The 16898-nt window shown below is 40.6% G+C and overlaps 1 protein-coding gene across 8 annotated transcripts in view; it reads left to right on the forward strand.

Annotated features, from left to right (window-relative positions):
• Positions 1–16898, forward strand: part of TNRC6A (trinucleotide repeat containing adaptor 6A) — a 97795-nt gene that overhangs the window by 47153 nt on the left and 33744 nt on the right. For 7 of the 8 annotated variants that reach the window (XR_009497721.1, XM_059898307.1, XM_059898311.1 and 4 more), the window contains 4 exons: positions 223–606; positions 10613–13186; positions 14530–14706; positions 15602–15777. Coding sequence is in view for 7 of the 8 variants with exons in the window: in XM_059898307.1 (XP_059754290.1) it covers positions 223–606; positions 10613–13186; positions 14530–14706; positions 15602–15777 (3311 nt within the window). In the remaining variant the exon portion in view is untranslated. The remainder of the gene's footprint in view (positions 1–222; positions 607–10612; positions 13187–14529; positions 14707–15601; positions 15778–16898) is intronic. The other variant, XM_059898313.1, reaches the window with a different exon arrangement.

The raw sequence follows: 16898 nt of genomic DNA on the forward strand, positions 1-16898 counted from the left end.
CCATCCCCTTACCGGATAGGTAGTTAGCAGAAGTAAAATTTGACACTTGGCAGTGATCCTTCTCAAGAAAACTGGAGCCCGTGAATGAGGATACCCCTGCACACGTAAAGCTTCTGTTCCTTTAGGATTGTTTTTCTTAGTGCCTTTTTACTTAGATGGCTTGCAATGGAGGTGCACTTTCCTGGCTAATCTTTTCCACCCCTTTTCTTTTGTTGGGATTAGTGCCAGAACAGATAAAGCCCAGTGTAAGCCAGCCTCAGCCTGCCAACTCTAATAACGGCACTTCCACAGCAACGAGCACTAATAATAATGCCAAGCGAGCCACAGCCAACAATCAGCAGCCGCCGCCGCAGCCGCCGCCGCAGCCACAGCAGCCGCCGCAGCCGCAGCCACCACAGGCCTTGCCTCGGTATCCGCGCGAAGTTCCACCTCGATTTCGCCACCAGGAACATAAGCAGCTTCTAAAGAGGGGTCAGCATTTTCCTGTCATAGCAGCAAACCTGGGATCTGCTGTTAAAGTGTTAAGCAGCCAGTCAGAGAGCAGTGCTTTAACAAATCAACAGCCACAAAATAACGGAGAGGTGCAGATCAGCAAAAACCAGTCAGGTGAGAGAAGGCATTTCTTACGAGACTCCAACTGTCATCATTAGCAGTGTAGCAAGTTTATAAATTCATGCCTGTTTGGTGATGTATTTGTATTCATCAATATCTGTGTTGTAAAAATAAGAATTCTATACAGAAGTTATGAATGGGGAATCTGAAAATGTTTCCTGTAGGTTAACTAGAGCTCTCCCTCCAGATCTTACCCATTTTAATATACAGCTTATAGCTAAAATTGAGCACCCCCTCTAAGTTACGTGCTAAGCAACTGTGCACGTTATTGCATTTAATCCTCAACAACCCTGAGAGGTGTAAGCTGTTCTTAATCTCCGCTTTTCAGTAGAGGAAACTGAGGCACCAAGACAAAAATGGCTTGAGATCAGTTACCACGTGCAGTAAAGAGACTACCACCCATGAAGATTCTATTCAGAGCACATGCATTTCAGTTATTGCCTCAGAATGGCTTTTCTCAGCTCAGTAATGATTGTGAGGCAGAAGATATATCCAGTATGTGATTACAATTTTCTCAAAGCCCAGTTTGTTTTGATACGTTCTGACGACTGGTTCGTCCATTCACTTATTGAACTATTTTGACACTTTTACCACAAGTCATATAGAGAATTGAGGATAATCAGGGTTCCCACACATGAAAACAGTAGCAGACTGGTAATGAACAGAGTCTCTAGAGCCAGATGGACCTGGTTTTGAAGTCCTAGCTCCACCATATACCAGCATGTGTGACCTTCGCAGGTTACTTAATTGTTCCGTGTGTTCGAGTCTCGTTTGAGCAGCCTTTCCTAACTATCCCAGGTAGAATATTCACTTTCTACCTCTATGCTCTCTTATATATACCAGGAACTACTCTACATTGTAATATGGTATTTCACAGCTAATAAGTAGCAGAGCCTGCACTCACATCGAGATCTGTCTGACTCCAAAGCTATGTTCATAACAACCGTGCTTTGCTTTGGCAGCATATTGGTAGTGATAGGTAAGGAGGAAGAGGACACAGATGTGATTTTTCTAGCATAGGTAATCAGAGAAGCACATTATTGGAAAGGATGCAAACTTAAATTATCAGCCCAAGTTAATACTTACTTCTACTCCCCTACACACTTTCTTGCATAAGCTTGGCCAAATCACTTAACTTATCTGACTGTCTTTGCTAATCTGTAAAGCGTAGTACCCAGTCTGTAAGGTTGCTTTGAGGATGATTTTATGTGACATGTTAAAGCAGCTAGTTTAGTGCCTAATATTTAGGCACTGAATGAATTAACTTCCCTGAAACTTTTACCGAAGGACCTGCACTTTTCAGGAGGAAGAGTCTGGTTTAGACATGTTAGATCTAATGCCAAGCAATTAATAATTTGGTTTGAAGTTCCTCTGGGAAGTCAGGTTGGAAGCAAAGCAGATGTACTGAGTCATCAGCATCATTGTGGTTAAAACCTAGGAGAGGTTATTTATACAACAAATGCTTGAGTACCTACTGCAAGCTAAGTAATAGTGGTATGATAATTAACAAACAGGAAAGTGGGATAGTAAATTTAGAAAATATATGTTGAATATGCTTTTTCAATTTGGGAAATGAAAAAGCAAAGCTGTTTTTGAAATGGAAACGATGGGAGTATAAGAATCTTATTTCTCAAAAATTGATATGGGTCAAGAAACCCAAAAGTGTTATGGGTATACATTCAGATGAAAAGAAAGCCTAAGATGTGGGCATAGGAAGAAGTCTTCAAAACAAGGCTGAGAAGGAAAAATATCCCACCTGTTTCTAAAACAACTTTACAAAGGTGGACTGAGTGAATGTGGAGGTTAAGATGGCAATAAGGAGGGTGCAGCAATCTGACTGAGGCTTAAAATTAAATCCCCACACAGCTAGAGACTGCAGAGGATGAAGGCAAAGCATTCTGCAGAAGAACCAGACTTGTGCTTTTGTCTTTTTTTAAACTTTTATGAATCCCCCTTTAACAGCATAGTCACATATTTACCTTAAAATATTTTTTAGGTGCTACTAGAAATGATAATAGAAACACCAGTCACATAATAGAGCATTGGGTGTCTGTGAATTAGGGAGGACTTCTTAGGTCTGTCCTGGCTCCCGAAGGGCTAATAATAATATAACAACAACAATAATAATAATAATATAGTGACTAACCCTTATGGGGTGCTTATGACCCACACACTGTATTAACATGTTTAATTTTCATTTTGCAGATTAGAGAGTAGCCTAGCAATCAATGAAGAGCAGCGTACTGGACAGTACAAACAGCATGAACAATAGCCCAGAAACCCAAAAATTGCATGTTGTGAATTATATGTAGTTCAGAAATGTGGGAACATAATCTTAACTGTTTTGTCTGTTTGTACTTGTGTTTGGTTTTTTTGTTTCCTGAACAGAGATAGGTAATGGAATAGATTTGACATTTAAATCAATACATGCAATACATACATAGACATTTACTTAAAAGTTTGCATGGTAAAGATGACGAGTGCTGGATGCACTTCCCTTGTACTCACAGGATGCATTTCTTGTTCATTCACTGCAATCAAGGAAGAGGGATAGTACCTAGATGACATTAGGTATTTTCTAAATTAGAGGTCACACAAACTAAATGCCTTCATAGGCTAGCAGGTAAGTGGAGTAAAGGATGAAAAGAAGTAATGGGAACTGTGGTAAATGTATTAATTTTGTACCCTGCCTGACTACCTTTACATTCTCATTTTAAGTTTTTAGAACCCTGTGCTGGTCAAACCACACAACTCTGCAGGCTGAGCTGCCAGTTTGTGGCTGTGCCTCAAACACTTAGTGATGGTTTCAGTCATCACTGAAGGACCTCTCTTTTGCAGTTGATTTCTTAGAGCCTTAAGGTATCAGGCCCTGCTACTCCCACAAAAAACCCTTGAATTTGGGGGGCCTGAAGGCTATGTGATAAAGGATTTGGGGGGACTTAATGCTTAACAGGGCTGGCAGCAGTATTGTTCTTATGGGCCAGAGTGTTCCAACCCACATTTTTATCATCCAACTGACATGACACATACAGAAAAGTTAAACAAATAGATTCAAATCCATCCGTTACTAGTACATTATATATAGATACATATGCACACGTGTGCACAGATGTTCATTGCACTTCACCTTTAATACTTCCACAGGTAATTTCTTAAAGAATAAGGATAGTCTTCTATACAACCATGATACCACAGTCACCGTTAAGCAGAAGAGGGATATTTTCAGCAATATCCTGTGATACGTAGTTCATGTTCACATTTTTGCAGATGGTACCAAGAATGTCTTTTTGTTTATAGTGTGATATCATTTATATAAAATACAAAGCTTGCAAAACAACGTATTTTGCTTATGAATAAACTCAAATATAGCATTTTATGTGGTTACCACTCAGTTACTTACTGTAGAAGAAAGGAGATGTAATCAAGAGAGGGGTACACAGGAGTTTTCTATTATATTAGTAGTATATTTCTTAAGGTGAGGGGTGTGTGAGTGTTTTTTATATTACGCTATAGATTTTCCTACATTTCGATTTTTTTAAGAAACTTAAAGTTTCCAGAGATGTTTAAAGATTAAAATACTGTCCATCCACCTATGCTCTTAGCTGTCTTTTCAGTATAATACACGTCCTCGCTGTCCTGGAACTTCCACTTCTTGCTCTCAGCTTGTCCCATGGTCTGTAAACATATTCAGGTCTTTATAATCTTTAAAATAAATTCCTTTAAACTCCTATTCTCTTGGGGCTATTGTAGAATTTCTCTCTACTTTTAGAGTTCTTAAAAAAATAATCTATACTTGGAATCTCTAATACATTACTTCATTCCTCTGTAACCTGGCTCCTGCTCACTTGGTTCAAGTGGCTCTTACTAAGGGCACTGATCTTCTGTATGCCAGATCCAGACTTTTTTTATTTTTAATTGTGGTTAAAAAACGGACTTTTTCATTCTTATCTTAATATATATCTACATTTTTTATCATTGACCATTTCCTCCTTTTTAAAGCTCTTTCATTCTTTCATTTTTCTTTGACCAGTTTTCAGATTTTATTCCCTCCCATGGCTTTGTTTCATCTCTTTCCCCAGTTTTAGGTTCCATGTCTTCTGGATGTCTTCAGCTGATGTTGGGCCCTTCAAACTCAGCATGTCCAGAATCGAACTCATTATCTTGCCACATACCAGTTTCTCCTTCTGGATCCCATTGTTCAAAAGGTCGGCAACCCCATTCATCCAGTCACCCATCTAGAACTCTTAAAATCATGCTTAACTCTCCTTCTTCTTCATGTCTACAGGCCACTGGTTTATCATGCCCTGCTGATCTTAACTCCAGAACATCTCTCAGCTTTCCTCTCTCCTCTGCACTGCTGCCACCATTGACCTGGTTCAGACACTCACCACCTGGTCTAGAGCAACAACGCTATGAATGTCTTCTGTAGTCGTCTCCCCACAGTCCCTACCCCAGAAACCAGTCATGATCCATACATTGCATTTGGTTGTGGTATTGCATTTGTCTTCTCTAACCTGCCATGCCCGTTCATTTACATGGTATCTATGGCTGCTTTCCTAGCTACTATGGTAAGTAGTTGCCACAGAGGCCATCTGGCTGGCAAAACCTAAAATATTTTCTAATTGGACCTTTACAGAAAACGTTTGCCAGCCCCTGGACTAGAGGCTAGAATAACTAAGGATACATTTTTTTTTTTTTTAATTTTTTTTGGCTGCATTGGGTCTTCGTTGCTGCGCACAGGCTTTCTCTATTTGCGGTGAGCGGGGGCTACTTTTCGCTGCGGTGCGCGGGCTTCTCATTGTGGTGGCTTCTCTTGTTGTGGGGCGCAGGCTCTAGGCGCGTGGGCTTCAGTAGTTGTGGCTCGTGGGCCCTAGAGCACAGGCTCAGTAGTTGTGGCGCACGGGTTTAGTTCCTCTGCGGCATGTGGGATCTTCCCGGACCAGGGCTCAAACCTGCATTGGCAGGCGGATTCTTAACCACTGCGCCACCAGAGAAGTCCCTAAGGAAAGATTTTTAACTTTCTCACTCAAATACTATTTGAAATTGTGCCTCTAAGGTTCTCATATTCCCAATGATAACAGTTCATACTTCCTGGAAATACTATAAAACCTAAATACTCTTAACTTCTGAAGGTCTTTCTTTTTGGTGAGATTGGAAGTCTTTAAGGCAGAAAGCACATATTTAGCCATTTTGTTACATGATACATATTTAATTAGAAAATTGTATGAATTTTCCTGGATCTAAATTCTTCCTGAATGAATTACGCAATTCCCTTGAATTATCACCAGTCTTTGCTCTACCCCACATATCTTCTTTCTGAATAGGTGCTACGTAATGCAGTGCTATGTTCTTTTTTTTTCTTCCTTTGGCCATGCCTCATGGCTTGCGGGATCTTAGTTCCTCGACCAGGAATTGAACCAGGGCCCTCGGCAGTGAAAGCGCAGAGTCCTAACCACTGGACCGCCAGGGAATTCCTTTTTTTTTTTTAATATTCTTTTTGAGGTATGGTACTAGAGCTGCCCTCAGTCCTGCTAAGGCAATTTTGTATGAGAGTAGGATGCTGATGATATTTTGGATTTCAGATGTTTCTCAGTGCAGTCTTCCAAATCTTAGTTTAAAATTTGTATTTTGCATTACACTCAGTAATATTGAACTGTCCCCTTTCCTCCCATTTCCTGGAAAAGTGTAATTATCATCTTCTACTTCATGATGTTTCTATATGTTTGTCTTCCAGATCATTTGTAATGTTGGCTTTTGGCTTCCTTATGTGTAAGGGAAATATATTATTTGACGTCTTCCAGTTCTGAAGTGGTCTCCGGCGGGGAAATGTTTTAGTCGTGGTTGCTGAGGAGTCCTGCACTTTTTATAGTTTTAGTCAGGCTAGTAATCTCCCCACCCCCACCCCGACTCCCTACCCCACTCCCCTACTCTTAGATTTTTATTTTTCTGTCTAAGCTGCAGTGTTTTTCATAACAAAAATGTCTTTGTGATCCAGCCTTGGTAAATGCAGGTTTTGAGATAGCCTTTTTTTTTTTTTTTTTTTTTAATAAATTTATTTATTTTTGGCTGTGTTGGGTCTTTGTTTCTGTGCGAGGGCTTTCTCTAGTTGCAGCGAGCGGGGGCCACTCTTCATCGCAGTGCGCGGGCCTCTCACTATCGCGGCCTCTCTTGTTGCGGAGCACGGGCTCCAGATGCGCAGGCTCAGTAGCTGTGGCTCACGGGCCCAGTTGCTCCACGGCACGTGGGATCTTCCCAGACCAGGGCTCGAACCCGTGTCCCCTGCATCGGCAGGCGGACTCTCAACCGCTGCACCACCAGAGAAGCCCGAGATACCTTTTAATTTAGGTTTTTGGGAAAGTGTCGAGTAGATTCCAGATTAAAAATGGAATTTTAGCTAATAATTACTGATGGCATCTCTTATTTTCCTAAAATGCATGGGAGTACACGGCAAAAGGCAAATTTAGAACATTACCACCTCCAAACTAGGTCATGACCAGATTGTGAGAGAAGGTTTCACTAACATTAAAGGTGATAGAATTGGTTTGCAAAGTGTATTTTGCTGTTTTCTGGGGCTTTTTGCTTTTGATGTATTTGGGCATTAAAAAAAAAAAACAAACTTGTAAGTAGTCAAATCTCTGTTTTTTTAATTGTTTCTTTCTTTGCTTTTATGTATAAAAAATTCTCATTCACAAATAACTTCTTGGTTTCGTCTTAACACTGAATCATTTGGAATTGTTTTTGATAGATTGTCCATTTAAAAAAATCTTTATAAAGTATTGAATATTCCTTTTCTTTTGCTGATTTAAAATGCTAACTGTTGACATATAACCTTAGATAATATACTTGGGTCTGTTTCTGGATTACTTTTTCTGTTCAATTGAAGTTCTTATGTACTCTGGTAGTACAGTGCTATTTAACTGTTACATGATAACAAGAGTTTTTTTAATCCTCTTACTTGTTTTACGTGAACTTTTAAATCACTTTAATCAAATTACAGACTCTTGTTAGTAATTTTTTTATAATTGAATTAAACTTAAAAGGAACATTGTTATATCTTCCTATTGAGGAACAAGTTTCTATACTTAATCAAGTTGTCTGCTATGGCCTGCAGTAAAGTTTAATCATATATGACTTTTTAAGTATTTATGTTAGCTTTATTCCAACTTCCTTTATAGTTTTTTATTTTTTGGCTGTGTTGGGTCTTCATTGCTGCGTGTGGGCTTTCTCTGGTTGCGGCGAGGGGGGCTGCTCTTTGTTGTGGTGTGCGGATTTCTCATTGTGGTGGCTTCTCTTGTTGAGGATCACGGGCTCTAGGCGCACGGGCTTCAGTAGTTGCAGCACGCAGGCTCAGTAGTTGTGGTGCACGGGCTTAGTTGCTCCGTGGCACGTGGGATCTTCCGGGACCAGGGCTTGAACCTGTGTCCCCTGCATTGGCAGGCAGATTTTTAACCACGGCGCCAGAAAGGAAGTCCACCAACTTCCTTTATAGTTTTTGTGGCCATTACAATTAGGATCTTTTTTCATCCCATTTTGCTGTAGTCCATGAGATGATGATGGTGATGGCTTGCTTGTTTTAGATTTGGAGAAAAGTGGATGGATTTGGGACTTCGTGATGTTTTGGACAGGAAGGAATCAAGGATAAATGTTAGGTTTTAGGAAACTTACTGAGATGAGGAAAACTAGTAAAGAAGCATGATTGTTTTTTTCCTATGGGAGGAGGCACCTGTAGGGATATAATCTAGGAGCTGGCATCCTTTCTGAGATATCTAAATGGAGATTTAAAGTAAGCAATTTCTTATATGATTTCTAATTTTGTTCTTCATGAGGGAGGCATGGTGGAATGACGTGCTTTAGAGATAGGACTGAAAAATAATGATAATCACTGATACACATTAATTAGTGAAAATAATGGTCCTCATTTATTAAGTACCTAATCTGGATCAGATATGGTTCAAAGCACTTTTAATTATTAATCATTTAATCCTCACAGCTGTGTGAGATAGGTACTGTTACTATTCCCACTTTACAGATGAAGAAACTAAGGCACAGAAAGATTGAGGATCTTACCTGTGGTCACATAGCTGGTAAATGGCAGAGCGGCTTTTAAACCCAAGCAGGCTGGCTTCAGAGTTTTGCTCTTAATCACTACACCAAACTGCCCTTCATGGAGCACTTACTTGAAACCGGCACTGAGCTACATACTTCGCGTATGACAGTAGGTTAACTAAACAACCAGGTAAAGAAGTACGTACGTACTGTTTGTATCCGCATTTTGCAGGTTTGGTCATACAGCTACTGCATAGAGTCCAGACTTGCACCTGGGTATCTCTAGAGTTCCAGCCATGTTCTGGGCCACCTTGCTTTTTTACCTAATGATGATTCTTGCCTTTCTTACCTTATTTTCTACCACCTTTGAGCCTCGATTTCCTCATCTGTAAAGTGAAGGTAATGCCTGTGCTCTAGGGTTGTTTCAAGGATTCTGTGACAACATTGCACATAAAGCACGTGCTCCAGCGTGTCAAATGGTGTTGCTGGCAGTGCAGTGCTGGTCTGTTGATTTGCTTTTACCCAGTGAGACTGAGTGACATTTTAGTGTCCTTTATTTCATGAGAAGAATCCTCCTCATGGGCACTGAAAGATGAAAAGCTTTACTTGGCAGCTTAAAACTGCCAAATGATTCTTAATCAGAGAGCAGAAGTCAGAGTCACAGAACTTTAAAATGTATATCTATATATCTATATCTGTATATCTATATTTGGTGAATTATGTATACATTTTTGGTCTCTGTCTGGTCCTTTTTTTTGCTACTCTGTCTAGCGCATCACCTTTTGCTGCTTAACAATTGTGCTTTGAGAGAAAATGATGCAAGATGAACCTGATTTTCCATATTAGCAATACCCTTATAGTGAGTGACACTTACTTTCTGGGCTTACAATGCCTGGTGGTTGGTTCATTGCATCTGGGACATGACTTGAGCATATGTATTACTTAGAAACACTACATATGATTCTGGTTACTACTGTAGTAGAGAACTACAATATGAGCAACCCGCTAGGGACAGTCTAAATGCAAACATCTTATGCAGGTTAATATCTCTGAGGAGTTCTAACTACCAGATCCTTAAACTGAATGAGAGTAATGAATTTGGGAAAGCATTAGAAGCACTAAAACTGCCTGCCCTACATGCAGTACAATAACTAGATGATAACATCAGTACATAGCAGTAAGTCTAAGATAGGATTATGTGACTAGTCATTAATGTCTTCAAATGTCAGCAGTTGATTTTTTAATCATAATAACTTTGATCTTCAGCATATCAGCCATTTTTCTGTTGTCTTCTAATAAACATGGCTATTAAGACATTTTTATGAAGGAGAGTAGAACTAAAATTATTTTTACTTGCATGCAGTATTTTTCAGATTGAATATGAACACTAATGAAATGGAAATATAATGGAAAAGGCTTTATAATTCTTATAAACTTGTAATACCCAAAACAGTTGTGTGAAAAAGCTATTCTAAAAAAGTATGGATAGAAAAGGATTCCTAATATATTTCTAATACATTTTATCAAGTTTGGCCTGTTCACTTGTCCTTAACCATTTATATCCCAGCCCCTTCTTTCCCATGTTGGGCCTCCAAGCCTGGGTTGCTCCATTATCCTAATACATCATTACTACCTTGTCCTTCCTGACTCCAAATTCTTTACTTGCTGATATGTTAACAATTCACTCATTCAAATATTTATTGAGGAACTCTTATGTTCCAGGTACTGCTCTAGGCTCTTGGAATAACATCCATGAACAAAGCAGCAAAATTCCCTGCCTATGTGGAATTAATTATTGGATATGGAAAATTGGTGGCTGAGATACAACCAATGCCCTTGTAATTACACTGCCAAGTATTATATCTTGTTGATGTTGAGGAGCCACGTACATTTATAATATATTCGTCAGTTTTCCAAACATTTCATACATTTCTGTGCTTCTCCTTTATTCTAGATATAAACCACAATACTTCAGGATCCCATTATGAAAATTCGCAGCGGGGACCTGTGTCTTCTACAGGTGACTCTAGCACAAACTGTAAGAATGCTGTTGTAAACGACTCGCCTGAAAAAGAAGCATGGCCCTCAGTCCCTGGCAGTGATCCAGAGTTGGCCTCAGAATGTGTGGACGCTGATTCTGCCTCCAGTTCTGAATCAGAGAGAAACGTCACTATCATGGCTTCAGGGAGCACAGGTGGTGAAAATGATGGCCTTCGGAATAGCACTGGACTTGGATCCCAAAACAAGTTTGTGGTTGGTAGCAGCAGCAATAATGTGGGCCATGGAAGTAGTACTGGGCCATGGGGTTTTTCCCATGGAGCCATAATAAGCACATGTCAGGTCTCTGTGGATGCTCCTGAAAGCAAATCAGAAAGTAGCAACAATAGAATGAATGCTTGGGGCACTGTAAGTTCTTCATCAAATGGAGGGTTAAATCCAAGCACTTTGAATTCAGCTAGCAACCATGGTGCCTGGCCAGTGTTAGAGAACAACGGACTTGCCCTAAAAGGGCCTGTAGGGAGTGGTAGTTCTGGCATCAATATTCAGTGCAGTACCTTAGGCCAGATGCCTAACAATCAGAGTATTAACTCTAAAGTGGGTGGTTCTTCTACCCATGGTACCTGGGGAAGCCTTCAGGAAACTTGTGAATCTGAAGTAAGTGGTACACAGAAGGTTTCATTCAGTGGTCAACCTCAAAATATTACCACTGAAATGACTGGACCAAATAACACTACTAACTTTGTGACCTCTAGTTTACCAAACTCCGGTTCAGTACAGAATAACGAACTGCCTAGTAATACAGGGGCCTGGCGTGTGAGCACAATGAATCATCCTCAGATACAGGCTCCGTCGGTTGTAAATGGCACTTCCCTTTCTCACCTTAGCAATGGAGAGTCAAAAAGTGGAGGCTCTTACGGTACTACATGGGGTGCCTATGGTTCTAATTACTCTGGAGACAAATGTTCAAGCCCTAATGGCCAAGCTAATGGTGACACTGTGAATGCAACTCTAATGCAGCCTGGCATGAACGGGCCTATGGGCACTAACTTTCAAGTTAACACAAATAAAGGAGGAGGTGTGTGGGAGTCTGGGGCAGTGAATTCCCAGAGTGCATCATGGGGAAATGGTGCAAATTCTGGAGGAAGTCGAAGAGGATGGGGAACTCCTGCACAAAACACTGGCACTAATATACCCAGCGTGGAATGGAGCAAACTGCCTAGCAATCAGCATTCCAGTGACAGTGCAAATGGCAATGGTAAGAAGTTTACAAACGGATGGAAATCTACTGAGGAAGAGGATCAGGGTTCTGCCACATCTCAGACAAATGAGCAAAACAGTGTGTGGGCCAAAACGGGAGGTACAGTGGAGAGTGAAGGTAGTACAGAAAGCACTGGACGCCTTGAGGAAAAAGTAACTGGGGAAAATCAGAGTAGAGATAGACGAAAAATTGATCAGCACACATTACTCCAAAGCATTGTAAACAGAACTGACTTAGATCCACGTGTCCTATCCAACTCTGGTTGGGGACAGACTCCTATTAAGCAGAATACTGCCTGGGATACCGAAACATCACCTAGAGGGGAAAGAAAGACTGACAATGGGACAGAGGCCTGGGGAAGCTCTGCAACACAGACTTTTAACTCAGGGGCATGTACAGATAAGACTAGCCCTAGTAGTAATGATACCTCATCTGTATCGGGGTGGGGAGATCCCAAACCTACTCTGAGGTGGGGAGATTCCAAAGGCTCAAACTGCCAGGGGGGATGGGAAGATGATTCTGCTGCTACAGGAATGGCCAAGAGCAATCAGTGGGGGAATTGCAAAGAAGAGAAGTCTGCATGGAATGATTCGCAAAAGAACAAACAGGGATGGGGTGATGGACAAAAATCAAACCAAGGTTGGTCCGTTTCTGCCAGTGATAACTGGGGAGAAACTTCAAGGAGTAACCATTGGGGTGAGGCTAATAAGAAATCTAGCTCAGGAGGTAGTGACAGTGATAGGTCCGTTTCTGGTTGGAACGAACTTGGTAAAACTAGTTCTTTTACTTGGGGAAATAACATAAATCCAAATAATTCATCAGGATGGGATGAATCTTCTAAACCGAATCCTTCCCAGGGATGGGGAGATCCTCCAAAGTCTAATCAGTCTCTAGGTTGGGGAGATTCGTCAAAGCCAGTCAGTTCTCCAGACTGGAACAAGCAACAAGATGTTGGATCTTGGGGAATCCCATCAGCTACAGGCAAACCTCCTGGTACAGGCTGGCTGGGAGGACCTATACCAGCCCCGACAAAAGAAGAAGAGCCCACAGGCTGGGAGGAACCATCCCCAGAATCCATACGTCGCAAAATGGAGATCGACGACGGGACTTCAGCTTGGGGCGATCCAAGCAAGTACAGCTACAAAAACGTGAACATGTGGACCAAAAACGTCCCAAATGGCAGCAGCCGTTCAGACCAGCAAGCACAGGCACATCAGTTGCTGCCATCTGCAAGTGCCGTCTCAAACAAAGAGGCAAGCAGTGGCTCTGGTAAGTTTTTATTTTATGGAGTCTGTGTTACAAAGTACTTCGCAGTATTGTGAACCTTGTTTCAAGTTACTGTTATTATAAGATCTGTTTAACGAAGTATTTGGATGTGCACACAAAGCTTTTTTTTAACTCTAATCCAGGAGAAGTTTATAGGGAAGAAAATTATGCGGAAGGTGTTTACCATCAGGGAACAGGGCTCTGCCTTTGGCAGTGTTGGCTGTGAATCCCACATACTCCATTCTCTGTTAGGAATGCTGTAGAAGGCAGAATTGGAAAAGTGATGTCAAGCTGGAATGCTGTACACTTTTTTCAGTTCTTCTGAGTCAAGCCATCACGTTTTGGTTTTATTATTTGACTAAAATATCCCCAGAAATAAAACAAGTATCTAATAAGCACAGTGCTCTCTAAAAAACTAGGTACTATATTTGGCCTTAGAAGGAATTTACTTAAGCGTGAAATCTAAGTCTATTGGATATAGCGTGTATGTATGTTTGCTTAAAACATTTAATAATATCTTTCTAGTATATTCCACTTTCGTCTTATAGCAAGGAACTAATTCCTATCCTCTGCAAATTATCTTGACAAGGACATTTTTCATTAGTTGTCATTGAGATGTGTTGTCTTTGTTAATGGAGGTTTTATTGAATAATAATCCCATTGGATGTAGAGACAGAAGTGTTTTCATGAACTAACCTTTCAGCACCTAATTTTTTTTCTGAGTATTATTAATTTAGATATAATTCTTAGAAAAAACAGGTAATGTGTCTAAGGGAAAGGCTGTTTTGGTTCTTTTAAACAATGTGTTTATGGCTTGGCTTTGCCTTGCTTTGGACAACCTAATAAAAAATTTTTAAGAAGCATTGTTCAGCATGTATAAAAGTAGGATGCCTACCTATTATTAGTCTTATAGTAAATTGCTTTTTCCAGAACAGTGATGTTGAAAGGTTGTACGTATAGTAAAAATTTTATACACATACTGTACCCAGCTTGATCACCTGCTTTAATTCACTAGGTTTGACTCAGAATGACTTGACTTTTCCAGGAGTTAAATTCATCTTCAAAGGAGGATGACTTGCCATAATTAAGGTTATTCAAAAGAATCTGCTGTACACCCAGAGGGCAATTCTGAAAGAAGAGGTGAAAAAAAAATTCATACCATATAGTTAAATTACAATAATGGGAAATTATTTGTCTTCTTTACATAAAACAGATGCCATCCTTTCTGCCTATCACAACATTATTATTTAATACATAAATGTGAAGGTCTTCTTCTTTTTGTTCCCTAAGTATTCCTTATTGCCCCTACCATGTGCTGATGACTTCTTTTCCCACACTTTCTAAAGGCTGGGGTGAGCCCTGGGGTGAGACTTCTACTCCAGCCACAACTGTGGATAATGGTACTTCGGCATGGGGTAAACCCGTAGACAGTGGTCCCAGCTGGGGCGAACCCATTGCTGCGGCATCCAGCACGTCCACGTGGGGCTCCAGCTCTGTTGGTCCACAAGCATTAAGCAAATCTGGTAAGTTATTGATAATTCCTGGTTTCCGTTTTGTAGCAGTGGTGATCTCATTGACTATAATTAAGTAATTGGATAACGCTTACGTCATTGATAATGTATCTGTGTATTATCATACTAGAAGATTTCACTATCTGTTTGGCTCTTTGAACTTGTTAACGTGGTTTGCTTTATTACCTTTCTGAATTTCCTATCTTTTCTTTTTCTTAGAAGTGTATAACTATTAATGATTTGCATGTACTTCACCAAATCTAAATTATATTTTACCAAATTGGATTATTTAGAAATAGTCAAGCAACTTTCATGCTATCCAGCACGAGAGGCTGAGTATAATAGTCATGGGGACACATGTCCAAACTGTCTGGCTCAGGTTCCAGATAATTCCCTGAGTATTACACAGAAAATGAACAGAGTTCAGGAAGGACCCTCAGTATTCAGATGAACATTGTCACTATTCCCATAGGAATTCCAAAGGCCGAGTATAGAGATGAAATACTTTCTGCTTTTGACTTGCTGTACTTCTGGGCCATTCTCCTTAAAAATATGTATTAAAATTAATTTTTAAAAATTCTGTTCATCCTCTTGGCCCTGTGCGTCACCATGCAGCTTGCTAAGCAAGTACGAACAAGAATGCCACCGATGTCCCATGTTTAGGAACCCTCTGATTTGTAAAAGCATGGCAGGTGTTTTATTGAAAATTTTAATGAAAATAAATTCTTGTTTAATGTAGCTTGTAGCTCAGCATATAACATACGTTTTTGCCATGCAGATCTGGTAAGGGAGATAAAAGAGGGTTTTTTAGGTTCTCCCCCAGCTCTGCCTGCCTAATGAATGCTCAGCCTCCAGAGAGAATTGTTTGATTAAAGCATGTTTCTCTTTATCACAAATCCACAATCAGGGCCAAAATCTATGCAAGATGGCTGGTGTGGTGATGATATGCCATTACCTGGAAATCGCCCCACTGGCTGGGAAGAGGAAGAGGATGTAGAGATTGGAATGTGGAATAGTAATTCATCTCAAGAGCTTAATTCATCTTTAAATTGGCCACCATATACAAAGAAAATGTCATCGAAGGTAAACATTTCAAGGGCAAAGCCCTTGAAACTTTAAATTCCAAAGGTAGTTTACCCACGGAAAACTAATGTCCTGCCTACCCGTTTATGGCAATCAGTATAGTCTATGCAGTCCCCAACTTAGGTAGAACCTCTTGTATGGGCAGCCACCTAGAAAAACACGAGACTACAGGAACTTCCTTTCTCCCCACTGCTACAGCTTGGGATTTCTCTCCTCCTCCCCCTCCACCAGTGCTGCCTGGGACAACCCCTCGCCCCAGGGTGGTGCCTGCAGTGCCGAGGATGAAGAGAAGGGCAAATCTCCATGTCGACTCTTTCCATCCCACTGCCAGTTCGTCTCCCATTCCACCTCCTCAGCTGGAGTCCCCGACCTCCCCATTACCCAGAGTTACCATCCTCCTCATTCATCCCCCATCTTTGTCCCTTCTCCACCCTGAAAGGTCCTGTGACAAAAATCCCTAGGAATGAATAGAGTTTTGTTTTGCTTTTAAATGTGGACAGATCTTATCCCAAACCTGGCTGTTCATCAGAATTGTATGGCATTTGTTTAAAAAGTATAATTTCCTATACCCTAGGCTACTGTTGTTTTGGAAATTGGACCAAGTTTCTTGTCCTGAACAAGCTCTCTGAATGTTTCTGATGCAGAGCCAGGTTTGAGAACACTGGTGTCAGATTTTCTTGGGGACCGTTTCGAAAATATGTGCCTAGTCCCCCAGGTGATTCTGATATATCCTCTCCACCCTATTTGAGAACAATTTCTTTTTGAGGGACCTTAGAAGTCAAATACCCAGTAGCTCACTGCCAGGGTCCCTCCCTTTTTATCCTGGGATTCTAAGTCTAGGACCTGCCATTTTCATTTTTAAAATTTTTCATTTGGCTGAATTTGCCTATTGCCTCACCATATAGCTTATGAAGTGCTTTCCCATATTTTACATAAATCATTTGATCCTCATAACCTTCTGAGATAGAATACTGATGAGGAATTTGAGACTGGAAAAAGTGGTGACTTGCCCAAAGTTGCATAACTAGTAAGTGACAGAGCAAGGACTTAAGTTTAGGTCTTCCAATTCCAAACCCTGTGTTCTTCCCACTGGACCATGCTGTTTTGTGACTTTGTCTTTC

This window comes from Balaenoptera ricei, chromosome 15 (assembly GCF_028023285.1).
Source record: "Balaenoptera ricei isolate mBalRic1 chromosome 15, mBalRic1.hap2, whole genome shotgun sequence".
NCBI classification, from domain to species: Eukaryota; Metazoa; Chordata; class Mammalia; order Artiodactyla; family Balaenopteridae; genus Balaenoptera; species Balaenoptera ricei.